Here is a 15,898-nt window from a genome sequence, read left to right on the forward strand (position 1 = left end):
ATGCATGCAAACATAAATTGCGCCACACCTGCACAGTATCTCCATGACCAATGGAGTGAGCGCAACAATTCTAGGACCAACATTCATGGTTAAGTCTAACCTAATAAAGTCTTTTAAAGCATCGATTATGGAGAATTTTGTGTACCAATGTTTTTTTGGGGGGTTTTATGAGCGCATGCAATTTTAAGGCTTTACATGTTTGGTATTGATTTACCGTATATACTCGAGTATAAGCCGAGATTTTCAGCCTCTTTTTTGAGGCTGAAAGTGCCCCCCTCGGCTTATACTCGAGTCATCGCCGTCTGACTGCTCGATCAGCGTATCGAGCAGACAGACGGCGGACATACTACAATTCGAAAGCCGCGCCTCCGCCTGTGATAGGCGGAACACTCAATTTCCCAGCAGTCAGTGTTCCGCCTATCACGGACATCCGCTCATCCTCGTACTACGGACGAGGATGAGACGATGTCCGTGATAGGCGGAACACAGGCTGCTGGGAAATTCAGTGTTCCGCCTATCACAGGCGAAGGCGGAGGCGCGGCTTTTGAATTTTAGAATGGCCGCCGAGGCGCCGACGAAGAGCGGCGATCCTGGCAAGGCACGGGACGGAGGCAAGGCAAGGCACGGCACGGGACGGGACGGAGGCAAGGCACGACACGGGACGGAGGCAAGGAGGCAAGGCACGGCACGGGACGGAGGCAAGGAGGCAAGGCACGGGACGGAGGCAAGGAGGCAAGGCACGGGACGGAGGCTCGGGACACAGGCTCGGGACACAGGTAGGCTGGACACACACACACACACACACACACACACACACACATGGACACACACACACAGGGATGGATGGATGGAGACACACACACACAGGGATGGATGGATACACACACACACAGGGATGGATGGATGGAGACACACACACACAGGGATGGATGGATGGAGACACACACACACAGGGATGGATGGATGGAGACACACACACACAGGGATGGATGGATGGATGGACACACACACACACAGGGATGGATGGATGGATGGACACACACACACACAGGGATGGATGGATGGATGGACACACACACACACAGGGATGGACGGACACACAGGGATGGACGGACACACAGGGATGGACGGACACACACACAGGGATGGACAGGCATGTCTCACCCTCGGCTTATACACGAGTCAATAAGTTTTAAGTTTGCCAGTTTTTTTGGGGGTAAATTGGGGGCCTCGGCTTATATTCGGGTCGGCCTATACTCGAGTATATACGGTATTCAATGCAACCACCTCTCTTATATTTTATTCGAAAATTGGGTATAATTTGTTTGTGCTAAAACTCATTTTAGTGCATTTTATGTTAATAATAAGCACTTGATAAATAGCTGCACAAACATTGTGCTACATTAAACATTGCAACTGCCACCATTTTATTCTCCAGGATCTTTGCAAAAAAATATATATAACATTTTTTGAAGGTTTAAAGTAATCTCTAGCAAAAAATGCTGATTTTAATGCGTGCGAAGAAATAAAAAATTGCTCCTGAAGACAAATGGTTAAACTGCTCTTTCATGAAAAGTTGTTATTGTAATTATAATTGTAATTGTAAGTAATAAAAATGTGTAAGAAGATTGTCTATGTTAATGTATGGTGTTGAGTCTGACCCCAAACACCTTATTTCGCTGTGGCATGTGAACAATGTTGAACTGTTACCCCGATTACCTGTATGCTGGCCATGTGATGTCAGCAACCTCTGTCTTTCTCAACTAGTTATATTGTTTGTTTGAACTCTCACAAGATTTCAGAGGCAGTAAGGGCAGCCAGGAAAGACGCATTGTCTGTAAAGTCTATGGGTATGTACTTATGGCATATCCAGAATGCAGTTTACACAGAAAAATGCACTTATATATAGACCATATGGTGGCTCTGGAAACTGTTATTTAATCATATTAAGATGATCAGTATTTATAGGTGGTGTCAATTTTAATTCAATGAATTCTTTGTGTTTTTTTCCAGGCTTACCTAATCAGCTGCGTGTGGAACTGTTATCGATATATCAACAGCCGTAATTCATCAGATGTGTTGGTCTATGTAACCACCAATGACACAACAGTGAGTTTGTTACTTTTAACAATGTTTTTGCAAATGAAAGGGGAAAGAATATGAATGCTAGAGAACAATCCCAGATAACAAGGATACCTTGACATAAGTTTGTGGCAGTGTTGAATTGTAAGTCTGTTAACTTGCTGCACATTTTCACGGGCAAGTTGTACACTTGCAGAGCACTTGAAGCACAACTTCCAATGTGTAGCACATTTGCGTGGCAAGTCTCTAGCAAGGTGCAAAGTTGCAGTGGTGAGTTTACAGAAAGAGCTCTGCAAGTCTACAGCATTAACATTCAGCCACAGTGACCCCTGTGGTGGGATGACTATTGCACAACATAACTGAACCAGAGCTTGCAGTAGACTTGCAGAATATTTGCAAAGAAAGTTGATCTGGAGTCATGCAATGCGGACTTGCTGCAATTGTGCCACAAACGTGTGAAGCCTGGCAAGTCTAGCGTTAGCTTAGCAAGTCATTTTCAAACTTAAAGCACAATTGCCTGCTATCTGGGAATCTGCTAAGTAGACAGTAGTAGTAGTAGTTGTCAGCCACTCAATTTATTATTATTAATTATAATTATATTAACTACTTGAGCTCTGGAAGGTCTACCCCCCTTCATGATCAGGCCATTTTTTGCGATACGGCACTGTTACTTTAACTGACAATTGCTTGGTTGTCTGAAGCTATACCCAAATAACATTTCTGTCCTTCTTTCTCCACAAATAGAGCTTTCTTTTGGTGGTATTTGATCTTTTCATTTTTTTTTTTTTGCACTATAAACAAAATAAAAGCCAATTTTGAAAAAGAAAACAATATTTTTTACTTTGTACTATAAAACATCTAATAAAAAAATATAAAAAAAATGTAATTTCTTTATCAATTAGGCCAATATGTACTCTGCTACATATTTTTGGTAAAAAAAATCCCAATAAGCGTTTATTGATTGGTTTGCGCAAAAAGTTATAGCGTCTACAAACTATGGGATAGATTTACAGAGTCATTTTTTTTCTTACTAGTAATGGCGGCAATCAGCGACTTATAAATGGAATGGAATGGAAATGCAACATTGAGGTGGACATATTGGATACTAACTGACACTTTTTCGGGGACCAGTGACACCAATACCGTGATCAGTACTAAAAATATTCACTGTCGCTGTACTAATGACACTGGCAGGGAAGGGGTTAACATTAGGGGCAAATGGTTAAATGTGTTTTTTGGGAGTGAGTATTAACTGTGGGGGGTGTGCTTTTACTATGAGAATGCAGAGATCCGTGTTCCTGCTTAGCAAAAACACAGGAGCTCTACTTCCCCTTCTGCCTTGATCTGCCTGTTTACATTGGTAGACCGCCGTTCTGTCTCTCTCTGGAATGATCAGCAGATCCCGGCGGACATCGGTCTGTCAGACCCATTGATTGGCTCCTGCTGTGTCCAATTACAGCAGGAGCGGGTCACCGGCAGCTCATGCGCCCCAGACCCGGAAATGCATAATTACGTACAGGTTTGTGATTTTGCACAGGAGAGCCGCCTTGCCATTGTATATATACAAGCCTTTAAAATAATTTATGGAAATGTAAAATGCTGGAAGTAAGCAATTTAAATACTTGATTTATCTGAGTTTTTACCTGCATTTTTTTTAGTTGGTGGTAGGGTCTCTTTTAACCACTTGCTGACCGGCTCACACCGATATACAATGGCAGAATGGCTCTGCTGGGCAAAACCTTGCATTGGGTACGTTGTACCCTTTAAGAGCCACCAGGGGGCGCATGCTGACAGAATCCCTGTTCTGTCAGGGGAGAGGAGACATATCGTTTGTTCCTAGTAAGTAGGAACAGTGATTTGTCTCCTCCCCCAGTCAGTCCTATCCCCATACAGTTAGAAACACTAACTAGGGAACACAGTTAACCCCTTGTTCTCCCCCCTAGTGTTAACTCCTTCCCTGCCAGTGACATTTATACAGTAATCAGTGGCTATTTTTAGCTCTGATCACTGTATAAATGTCAGTAGTCCCAAAAATGTGTCAAAAGTGCCCGATCTGTCCTCCACAATGTCGCAGTACCACTAAAAATTGCAGATCACCGCCATTACTAGTAAAAAAAAAAAAATGCCATAAATCTTTCCCATAGTTTGTAGACGCTATAACTTTTGCGCAAACCAATCAATATACCCTTATTGTGATTTGTTTTTTAAATCAAAAATATGTAGAAAAATATATATTGGCCTAAACTGATGAAGAAATAAAAAAAAAAAAACATTTTTGGGGGTATTTATTATAGCAAAAAGTAAAAAATATTGTGATTTTTTTTCAAAATTGTCGCTCTTTTTTTGTCTATAGTACAAAAAATAAAAACCGCAGAGGTGATCAAATGCCACCAAAATAAAACTTTATTTGTGGGAAAAAAGGATGCAAATTTTGTTTGGGTACAGCATTGCATGACCGCGAAATTGTCAGTTAAAGCGACGCAGTGCCAAATTGTAAAAAGTATTCTGGTCAGGAAGAGGGTAAAATCTTCCGTGGCTGAAGCGGTTAAAGTGATCCTTCCAGGTATAAAAGCATTCGAAAGTTAAGATCCCTGTAATAGAGAAGTGTTTACAGCGGAAGTTGGTGGTTCCATCCTCCAAATCCTTATGTCATTGTTGTGTCCTGTAGTGATGTTGGGGATCTGAGGATTGAAACATGGCACATTGTTGGGGGACACAGGAATCCAACACCTCCAACATGTGGAATGCTGTAGATGTAGAGACTTACAGAGGTTTCAGTGCTGGATAAAACATACAGGCTCCCAGAGAGGAGAGTATAATATTTCCTCTATTACAGGGGTCTGCCACTGGGAATTCTTTAGGGGCCTGACATGGTCAATGTAGAAGAAACCCGGAACTGGAGATAGCTCCTGATTCAGAATTGAATTTGCATTTTTTTTTTAAACCTGACAAGGTTGCTTCAACTGCATACAAAGTTAATTATGCAGACTAGATTTCATTTAACCGCTGTTTATTTTATGGTACTGTAGTGGTATACAGGTGTTAAATATCACTGTTCATTGAGGAAACTGTCACTGGCTTTAGATGTTTAAATAAATCCTGGTACTTAAATGATTATACTACTCCTGGCATGTCATTGACCCTGACAGTGGATTTTGAGCAATGGGCCAACATGAAGCTAACAAGAGAAGTCTGGGAGATATATATATATATATATATATATATATATATATATATATATATATATATATATATATATGTAATATGTATCTCTATATATCTATATCTCTATCTATATAACCTGTTGCAGGGCGTCCTTGACTTAAAGCGGAGGTCCACCCTAAAGTGGACCTTCCGCTCATTGTAATCCTCCCCCCCTCCGGCGCCACAATTGGCACCTTTCAGGGGGGAGGAGGGTGCAGGTACCTGTACAGTACAGGTATCTGCACCCACTTCCGGGATAGCTCTCTGCGGAAAGGGGCGTAGATTACGCCCCTTTCTGAAAGTCCCCCGCTGCCTGCTGGGAAACACACAGATCCCAGAGGCAGCGGGTCCATCCTTATTGCGCAGCGCGACTCGCGCATGCGCAATAGGGAACCGGGAAATGAAGCCGAAAGGCTCCACTTCCTGATTCCCATACCCAAGATGGCGGCGGCAGCACCCGAGAGATGATCAAGAGATCGGCTTCGGGTTCCGACATCGCGGGCACGCTGGACAGGTAAGTGTCACTATTTTAAAAGTCAGCAGCTGCAGTATTTGTAGCTGCTGGCTTTAAAAAAAAAAAAAAACGCGGACTCCCGGCAGACTCCCTCTTTAATGGGCTTACCGGTTACCTTCTCTTGGCCTGCTTTTCCACTTCTAGGGGTTCCCAGGGTTGATACCCAACGACTTGCACACTGACACAGATGAAGTCCTTTTAAAAAGGTTTTATTCTGCAGTAGAACTTTCAATTAACACAGTCTCTTAGGGAACAGAGGGCACGGGTGAAGAACTTAGGCACCTTGAACTGCAGGTCTAGCAAAGTCTCTATTTCCACCCAGAGAGTAGCCACTCGCCGCTGGGTACTTCAAGGCTGAACAGATCTCTAGCCAGAGATCATGGCAGTCAGTACGTTGACTCAAACTTGAACAAATAACTATGGGCAACCAGGAACCTATTTCCTCCGTACCTGGAACGTTTCCCGTCTCCTTTATGGTACTGGAAAAGTGTGAATTCGTCAATGTCCTTGTCAACTCAGTAACCAGGCACTTCTTAGGATGCCACTTGCCAGCCCTCCTCCGAAGAGTCCTCTGGTCACTTCCACGAGCTGTGGTGTCCCTTCAACCCGAAAGCACACCCAGACACCATGAATCCTCCCTCGGTTACTGCGCCTCGGACCAACAGGTTCCGAGACTCGGGAACGGGCGGATCCCTACCCCAGACCAGGCGGGTCTATCAGGGGCCACTGACAGGAACATGTTGCAGGGTGTCGAACACCACGTGACCGGGACCCCTCACTGGGCTACCCCGGTCCTGGAACCAGACCAGACCACACGGGTCTCTCGAACAACTCCGGAACCCCGAACACGTGACTCATACACGTTTAAGTACCCCTTCCCAGACTCCTCAGCGGGCCCCCGGCACTCCCACTGATTGGCTCCGAGAAGGCCGATACCCAAACACCCAACCAGACTTAGTTCTAGCCTGTCATGTGCACCTCACCGTCTACATGACCAGGCAGAACTTCCAAACACAGCCTGGCCAGACTGGTGCTAAGGCCTACCTACACAATTAACCCTCAGAACCTTTACTGTTCTGAAGCCAAAAACTATATTTACAGGCTTGTGACATTTGATCCCAAATGTCATCCGCTACACATCCCCCCCCCCCCCCCCCAGCCATTTAGACAAATGTCCCCATCGTCCAGGTAACAGCCAAGGCAAAAATCCTATACAATAACAAAAAAAACGATACAGTGTCTGAGTTCTTGTTTTTGGTGCTGGGGAAGGGAAAGAAAGGGAAACATGTTTAAACATCAACACTTATCACAATGTCACATCAATGCTGTATGCATACCACCCAACTAACTATCTAAGCCCACCCAGAATCCTCCGATGACCTTGATAGCTGATCTCGATGCATCCTGAAAAAGAAACATAATACAAAAAGGCAATACTGTACACTATACATCCTAAATTTTGAAGAACAAAATTCCGGTATTTTCACAATGGAATTTCCTCCTTCAATAGCATGTGAAATATCTATCCTAACACACTCTAAACACTGGTGAAAACAAAAGTCTCTGCGCACTACCACTAATTTCCACCGACTCACGCCACCTAGTGGTCAGAGCCGCTGCAACTGCAAGTCTTTTAACAAATAAACACGTTGGGCAAAAAGCCTGAAGAACTTGGCGTGCATTTCTCTGTAGAACCACCTGTCTAACTACCCCAAAGTTTTTGTGGATTGCAGAAACACTGAAGAATTAAAAGACACAAGGAAACTCTTCTCCTTTTCTTTCTGCAAGCTTTCTCAAAACTTTACTGTTGCGGGGTGTCGAACCCTCATGGGGCTACCCCGGTCCTGGAACCAGACCAGACCACACGGGTCTCTCGAACAACTCTGGAACCCCGAACACATGGGTATATTAATATATATATTAATATAATACAATATAATATATATTTATATATATATATATATATATATATATATATATATATATATATATATATATATATATATATAGATATATATATTAATATAATACAATATAATATAATATATCTAATTATATACATATAGCACTATTTAAATTTTCTACACTACGCACTTCATGGTCTAATGTCTCTTCCACTGTTATTTTCAGTTTTATTCTTTCTATTGCGGGAAGCAGAGCAAAGCAGTCCATATTTTAAATCATAAGCACTCTTTTCCATTAGAATTTTGCACAGTCAAGCTATAAGGTCAGAATGAAAGGTTTGAATGTAATTACAAAATATACATCCTGTTATGATTACAAAGCAAGATTGTACAAGATAACGCTTAGTGCACATAATAGATACTGTTCATATTCTTTTATAGAAACAAAGCCTCTCTACAGTACAATTATTGGCTGGAACCCTCCACAGTTTTAAAAGAGAAATTGACAGATTTGTAATTCTAGATAGCCAATACTGTGATCTAAGCATTTTCGCCAGACAGCACAGCTAGTATAGTGACATCACTTTTTTTTTTTACTGCCATTAAAGCTATATTCCTGAAAATATAAAAAACATAACTGCACATTTTTTTCCTAAGGAATGATGAATATGGTATTATACTTACCTTATGCCCACTCCCGTTAACCAGCACTTCGGGTTCCTGTCTTGTGAGTGGGCCCCTGGCAACCTCAGAAAATACAGGATTAAAGTCAGATAGCTGCGACCGCTTGACAACAAAGCATCTTGTATGCAAACCAAGTCGTTAACCTTTGCAGTATGGGGGATGGCCCATTGCAAGGAAAAAGTATTTCAACTATAAGCAGTACTGCTGGATCAGTAACCAACCACAGCCTTGGATTGGAATACATAAGAAGAGGAAACTGACGCATGAGATCATCATTCTGCTCTACTCTTCCAGAAAATGGAAAATTGTTATCAAATACTTACCGTAATTTTCCTTTCCTGGCCCATCAGCACAGGACATTGTGTGCTGACGTGAGGTGGGCCAGGAAACCAGACAATTGTTGTTAACCGCTTGCCATCCAGCCGCCGTCATTTTCCAGCGGTAGGTCGGCACAATCCCGTGAACTGTCGTGGCTATACATCGGCTCTCGGGATAGTAGGCGCACGCCCGCTGAACAGCGGGGGTGCCGATGCTCATGGCCAATGGTCACACTGACCGCCAGCCACGATCGATCGCGAGCATGAGAGACAGAACAGGGACGAATGTGTGTAAACACACACTTCCCTGTTCTTTGAGGAGAGGAGTGACAGATCATGTGTTCCTATTAGATAGGAACCACGATCCGTCACTTCCTCTAATCATTCCCCTCCCCCTTCAGTTAGAATCACCTCCCAGGGAACACAGTTAACCCCTTGTGCGTCCCCTAGTGTTACCCCCTTCGCTGCCAGTGACATTTTTACAGTAATCAATGCATTTTTAAAGCACTGATCGCTGTATAAATGCCAGTGGTCCCAAAAATGTGTCAGAAGTGCCCAATGTGTCCACCATAATGTCGCAGATCACCACCATTACTAGTAAAAAAAATAATCATAATAAAAATGCTATAAATCTATCCCCTATTTTGTAGACGCTATAACTTTTGCGCAAACCAATCAATATACTCTTATTGCAATTTTTTCACCAAAAATGTGTAGAAGAATACATATTGGCCTAAAGTGAGAAAAAGTGGATTTTTATTATAGCAAAAAGTACAAAATATTGTGCGCAAAAAATAAAAACTGCAGAGGCGATCAAATAACACCAAAAGAAAGCTCTTTTTGTGGGGAAAAAAAGCACATCAATTTTGTTTGGGTGCAGTGTCGCACGACCACGCAATTGTCAGTTAAAGCGACACAGTTCTGAATCGCAAAAAATGGTACGGTCATTCAGCAGCCAAATCTTCCGGGGCTGAAGTGGTTAAATACTTGCCGTAATTTTCCTTTCCTGGCCCATCCTCACGTTGGCACACAATGTCCTGTACTGATGTGAGGTGGGTCAGGAAAGGAAGATTACAGCAATGAACGAAGTCCTATTGATTCAGAGTGCTGATCCTTCTCCAGATCTAAAGCCTGTTGTGCAGCAAGTATTTATAATAGTTCATGTAACTATACTTTAATGATTTTTAATTAATTGTAATTAATTAATTAATACCAATAACTCAGTTAAATTGTGTTTTTTAAACTGTCTACAGACCAGCTACTGTATATTTTTGTAGCACTGACCCCCAAAGGAGCTGCTGGTTTTATTGGGCTTACCGTTACCTTCTTGACCTTGTCTCCATCTAGGGTTTCACGTGGTAGATTGCCCAAAGAAATGCATAAACTGACACTGGATCTTCTTTTGGGTTATTTATTTGGAATAGGAACAAGATCTCTCAGTTTAGGGTAGAGGGTTAGGAGGAAGTTCAGGTACTTTGGACTGTCAAAAATGGAAAGTCTTTATAGAAGGAATTCAGAGAATAACTGTTTTACAGCTGAATTTTCACAACCCCTGGATAGACCTCCTCTCACTAGGCCTAGCAGCCTATAGGGTGTCAAGTAAAGTAAAGTCTCTGCCACAGACTTGAGCGTAGAATACTTGAGGAAAAGTCTCTGCCACAGACTTGAGCGTAGAATACTTCAGGAAAAGTCTCTGCCACAGACTTGAGCGGAACTGAGGGACATAGAGAAACTTATAGAGCTATCATACGGTACCAGTATCTCTCAGCCGGTCCGGCGATACCGAATGAGTGTGGATCCATGAAGTGTCCTTCAACTGATCCTCCAGGCTCCTTCAGAGAAGCCAGCCCTGTGCACAGCCTTCTCCAGAAGAGTCCTCCCCTGGATGCTTCTCCGGTTGCTGGGCCTCTCCTTAGATGAGACGGCACCGGACCACCCTTGAATCACCAGGTCTCGACATCCATTCAAGCCTGTCCCTGCAGTTGCTTTGCCTCAGGCTATCCAGCCCCGAGACTTGGAAATGCATGGAACCACACCCCAGGCCAGGAGGGCCATGGGGGCTGGTCAGGAGGACCAGAACCAAACAGACAGAAAATCTTCTGGCACGGAACCCCCTAACACGTGATGTCAGCACCTTAAATACCACCTCCCAAAATGCACAGCAGAAGAACACTCCCACTGGGCCGGTTCCGAGAAAACATGGCACTCAATACACCCAGCTAAACTGCATTCTACCACTTGCCGGCAGCGACAGCTACACCTGTGGCCAAGGAGAACCAAGTGCAACCCAGCTGGACTGATACTGAAATCATAATTTGGTAAAATTAACCCAAAAACCCAACTGTGGTTTCAGGTATATTAATTTTCAAAAACATAGTGCATGCTCTTCAGGAACCAGCGCTACATGTTCTTTTAGAATTCATTGTAATAAATGAACACAGTACAGTGACAGTTTATAATTAGAACTGTGTTATTATAAGCATAAAATCAAGATGAAAAAAAGAATTTGCAGGTATAATAAGAGTGAAAATATAGTAATCGTACTGCATACGCATTTTCATTCATACTTGTGGAATGTGATAATATGTCAGATGGAACCTGTACTGTTGGATTGTATACTGATATTTATTTCAATAAAAAAAGAAAATATAGTAATCAAAATATAATGATGGATTATTAAATAATTTTAGGTTTGAATAACAAAATCAGTCAGTCAGTCACTCTCTAGCAGTTACAGGGATGAGACAAACCATTTAACAATGATAGTGGTGCATAAAATGATCAGCTTTTATATATTTATGTAAAACCTTTATTCCAAAAGGGAATTTTCTTTTTGCTGTAACTGCTTATAAAGTATGAGCTGGAGTTTGGCTTCAATTTATTAGTGTATTTAGATCTGCTAATACATCTAACACTCCCCCCCCCCCCCAGACTGACAATGCTGCTATCCAAATCTGCCCCCTGTGCTCCTTCATCCAGGGTGGTGTCTGTATAATATGACCAGATGTCCAGGAGAAAACAGAAGGAAAAAAGTCTAAAAAAAACAATAATACAGCCACCACATTTAATGATTGGTAAGCTGGAATATATTTGATTTTTGGGTTTTGGGTTTAATACAGTGGTGTTGTGGGTAGCACTCTTGCCTAGCAGTAAAAGGAAAGGAAATCAAGGATGCAAAAATTCAAAATGAAAGACAGATTGCAAAAGATAGTAGGACAAACCCCCAAAAATTCTTCAAATATATTAATAGTAAAAAGGTCAAGTCTGAGAATGTAGGCCCTTTACAAAATAATCTAGAGTGGGTGATTGGGGACAAAGAGAAGGCTAACTTATTAAATACTTTCTTCAGCTCTGTGTATACAAAGGAGCATGGGGGAGCTCATGTCCTTAATGGGGGTGGTAGTGACACAGCCCCAAATCCACAATGGCTCAAAAGTGATATGGTTCAGAAATATTTGGACAGAATAAAGGTGGATAAAGCACCTGGACCTGATGGCATCCAGCCACGGATCCTAAAAGAATTTAGGGACTCATTAATGACAGGAATAGTACCACTGGATTGGCGCAGGGCCAATGTGGTGCCTATATTTAAAAAGGGAACAAAGTCTTTACCAAGTAACTATAGACCTGTTAGTTTAACTTCTATAGTTGTGAAGATACTGAAGGGAATTATAAAAGACCACATAGGCGAGTTCTTGCAGGAAAAAAATATTTTAACCACTAGAGATCCGCGCTATAGCCGAATGACGGCTACAGCGCGGACTTGCTTTGCTTTGAGGGGTGCGCGCGGCACGCTCTGTGATCAGCGAGTCTATGAGACTCGCCTGATCACGGATCGGAGCAAGGGGTCGATCCCGACCCCTTACCACGTGATCAGCTGTCAGCCAATGACAGCTGATCATGTGACAAAACAGAGCCCGTTATCGGCTATTTTTCCTCCTCGCGCTGACAGTGCGAGGAGAAAAAAAAAGAGCCGATCACCGGCGGCCGTGATCGGGACATCAGTCCCGATCACCATCAGTCCCGACCACAGCCAGCTTATCAGTGCCCACCTGCCCCCTGGCAGTGCCACCTAATAAAAAAGTGCCTCCCATCAGTGCCCATGGTGCCACCTATCAGTGCCCACAGTGCCACCTATCAGTGCCCAAAATCTGCCTCAACAACAGTGCTGCACCCCAGTGCCACATATCCGTGCCCATCAGTGTCATCTACCGGTACCCATCAGTGCCCAGCAGTGCCACCTATCAGAGCCACCTATCAGTGCCACCTCTCAGTGCCCATCAGTCCCATCTATCAGTGGTACCTATTAGTGCCACCCATCCGTGCCACCCATCAGTGCCCATCTTTGCCCATCAGTGCCCATCTTTGCCCACCAGTGCCGCCTTATCTGTGCCCATCAGTACTGCCTTATCTGTGCCTATCGGTGCCACCTTATCTGTGCCTATTAGTGCCGTCTTAACTGTGCCTATCAGTGCCCACCAGTGCAGCCTATCAGTGCCCACCAGTGCAGCCTATCAGTGCCCACCAGTGCCGCCTCATTAGCACATTTCAATGAAGGAGAAAAATTACTGGTTTGCAAAATTTTATAACAAACTAAGAATTTTTTTCTTTTTTTTTTTTTGCATCGTTTTTTGTTTGTTTAGCAAAAAATAAAACTCCCAGCTGTAATTAAATACCACCAAAAGAAAGCTCTATTTGTGGGAAAAAAATGATAAAAATTTCATTTGGGTACAGTGTTGTATGCCCGCGCAATTGTCATTCAAAGTGCATCAGCGCTGAAAGCTGAAAATTGGTCTGGGCAGGAGGGGGGTTTAAGTGCCCAGTAAGCAAGTGGTTAAGCAACAGACAGCATGGATTCATGAAAGACGGAAGTTGTCAGACAAACCTGATTTCTTTTTATGAGGTGGTAAGTAAGACCTTGGACAGAGGGGTGGCGGTGGAGGTGGTATACTTGGATTTTGCAAAAGCGTTTGAAACAGTTCCGCACACACGGCTCATGTGCAAGATAAAGTCTACAGGTTTAGAAATATCAGTTTGTAAATGGATAGAAAACTGGCTAAAAGACAGAATTCAGAGAGTAGTGGTTAATGATTCTTACTGTGAATGGTCTAAGGTTATCAGTGGTGTACCCCAAGGTTCAGTGCTGGGACCCTTACTTTTTAATATCTTTATAAATGATATTGGGTCTGGGATCAAAAGTAACATTTCCATCTTTGCAAATGACACCAAGCTATGCAGTGGAATAACGTCCTTACAGGATGTCTCCAATTTACAAGCCGACCTCAATGCTCTGTCTAATTGGGCGACTATGTGGCCGATGAGGTTTAATATTTAGAAATGTAAAGTTATGCACTTGGGGGCTAAGAATATGCATGCATTATACATACTAGGGGGGGTACAACTGGGGGGATCCATAGTGGAGAAGGATCTGGGGGTTTTGGTAGATCATAAGCTCAATAATAGCATGCAATGTCAAGCTGCGGTTTCCAAATCCAGCAAAGTCCTTTCCTGTATTAAGAGAGGTACGGACTCCAGAGAGAGGGATATAATTTTGCCCCTGTTCAAATCATTAGTAAGACCTCACCTGGAATATGCAGTTCAGTTTTGGGCACCAGTTCTCAAAAAGGATATCGGGGAACTGGAGAAAGTGCAGAGAAGGGCCACCAAACTGATAAGCATGGAGGAACTCAGCTATGAGGAAAGATTAGAGGAACTGAATTTATTCACTCTTGATAAGAGGAGATTAATCCCCATATGATAAACATGTACAAATATATAAGGGGTCCATATAGTGAACTTGGTGTAGAGTTATTCACTTTACAGTCAACAAAGAGGACAAGGGGGCACTCTTTACGTCTAGAGGAAAAGAGATTTCCTCTCCAAATACGGAAAGGTTTCTTCACAGTAAGAGCTGTGAAAATGTGGAATAGACTCCCTGCAGAGGTGGTTCTGGCCAGCTCAGTGGATTGCTTTAAGAAGGGCCTGGATTATTTCCTAAGTGTACATAATATAACTGGGTACTAACATTTACAGGTAAAGTTGATCCGGGGAAAATCCGATTGCCTCTCGGGGGATCAGGAAGGAATTTTTTCCCCTGCTTTAGCAAATTGGATCATGCTCTGCTGTTTTTTTTTGCCGTCCTCTGGATCAACTGTGGGTATAGAATTGGGTATATGGGATTGTATGATATTATTATATATTATTATTTTTTTTTATTGTATGATATTATTTTTTTATTTCATTTTTTTGTGGTTGAACTGGATGGACTTGTGTCTTTTTCAACCTGATTAACTATGTAACTATGTAAAAAGGATAACTGGTTCGAATCCCAACCACAACACTACCTGCCTGGAGTTTGCATGTTCTCCCTGTGCCTGCGTGGGTTTCCTCTGGGTATTCCAGTTTCCTCCCACACTCCAAAGACATGTGCTGGTAGATTAATTGGCTTATGTCTAAATTGGCCTTAGTATGTATGAATGTGAGTTAGGAATCTTAGATTGTAAGCTCCTTGAGGGTAGGGACTGATGTGAATGTACAATGTATATGTAAAGCGCTGCGTAAATTGATAGCGCTATATAAATACCTGAAATAATAATAATATTACCACTTTAATATCTTTTAAGGTTCTTACGTGTGCAGTATGGTAATAAATAATAAAGGGGGCTTGTGGAATGAAAGTTTCCATTTTTGGGCCCGCCTGATTAAAGCTACATCCCCGAGGGTACTTGTAATTGACAAATGGAGTAGAATAAAACAAGTCTAATTTTACAGGAAAATGACCTCACTAGGAAAGTTTCCAGTGAGAAAGCTCCAATCAAACATATCTAATCAATTGACTTGTCATGCTTTACCTGCAAATGAAACGGTGCGTATTTTCCACTGAGCACAGATGCATTATTCAGGAGAAGGATCAATGACACTATTATTGTGGTAGGAGGACTCTGGAATTATTAGACCTTTGTGCATGGAAGGGTGAGAGCTGATCTGCACTCCGCTGGGATTTGCCGATAAAAAAGATTTTGCCATACCAAACTCCCACAATTTTACATCTACATCTCATCATTAATATTCGGAACGTGAGAAACCATTGAGAGCTTGGAAGAAGAGTTTCTCAAGAAAAGATCGGTTTTCTGATATTACACTGAGGTTACGTGGAGTTCTTCCTTAAATAATTAATGAAACGTTAGGTTTGA

The 15,898-nt window shown here is 42.5% G+C and overlaps 1 protein-coding gene across 1 annotated transcript in view; it reads left to right on the top strand.

The window, feature by feature from the left end:
• Nucleotides 1-15,898, top strand: part of LAPTM4B (lysosomal protein transmembrane 4 beta) — a 233,980-nt gene that overhangs the window by 202,308 nt on the left and 15,774 nt on the right. The window contains exon 6 of the mRNA XM_077493076.1: nt 2,014-2,109. Within this exon, the coding sequence (XP_077349202.1) occupies nt 2,014-2,109 (96 nt within the window). The remainder of the gene's footprint in view (nt 1-2,013; nt 2,110-15,898) is intronic.

This window comes from Lithobates pipiens, unplaced genomic scaffold, assembly GCF_037356315.1.
Source record: "Lithobates pipiens isolate NorthernLeopardFrog02 unplaced genomic scaffold, aLitPip1_a1.2 Scaffold_19, whole genome shotgun sequence".
NCBI classification, from domain to species: domain Eukaryota; kingdom Metazoa; phylum Chordata; class Amphibia; order Anura; family Ranidae; genus Lithobates; species Lithobates pipiens.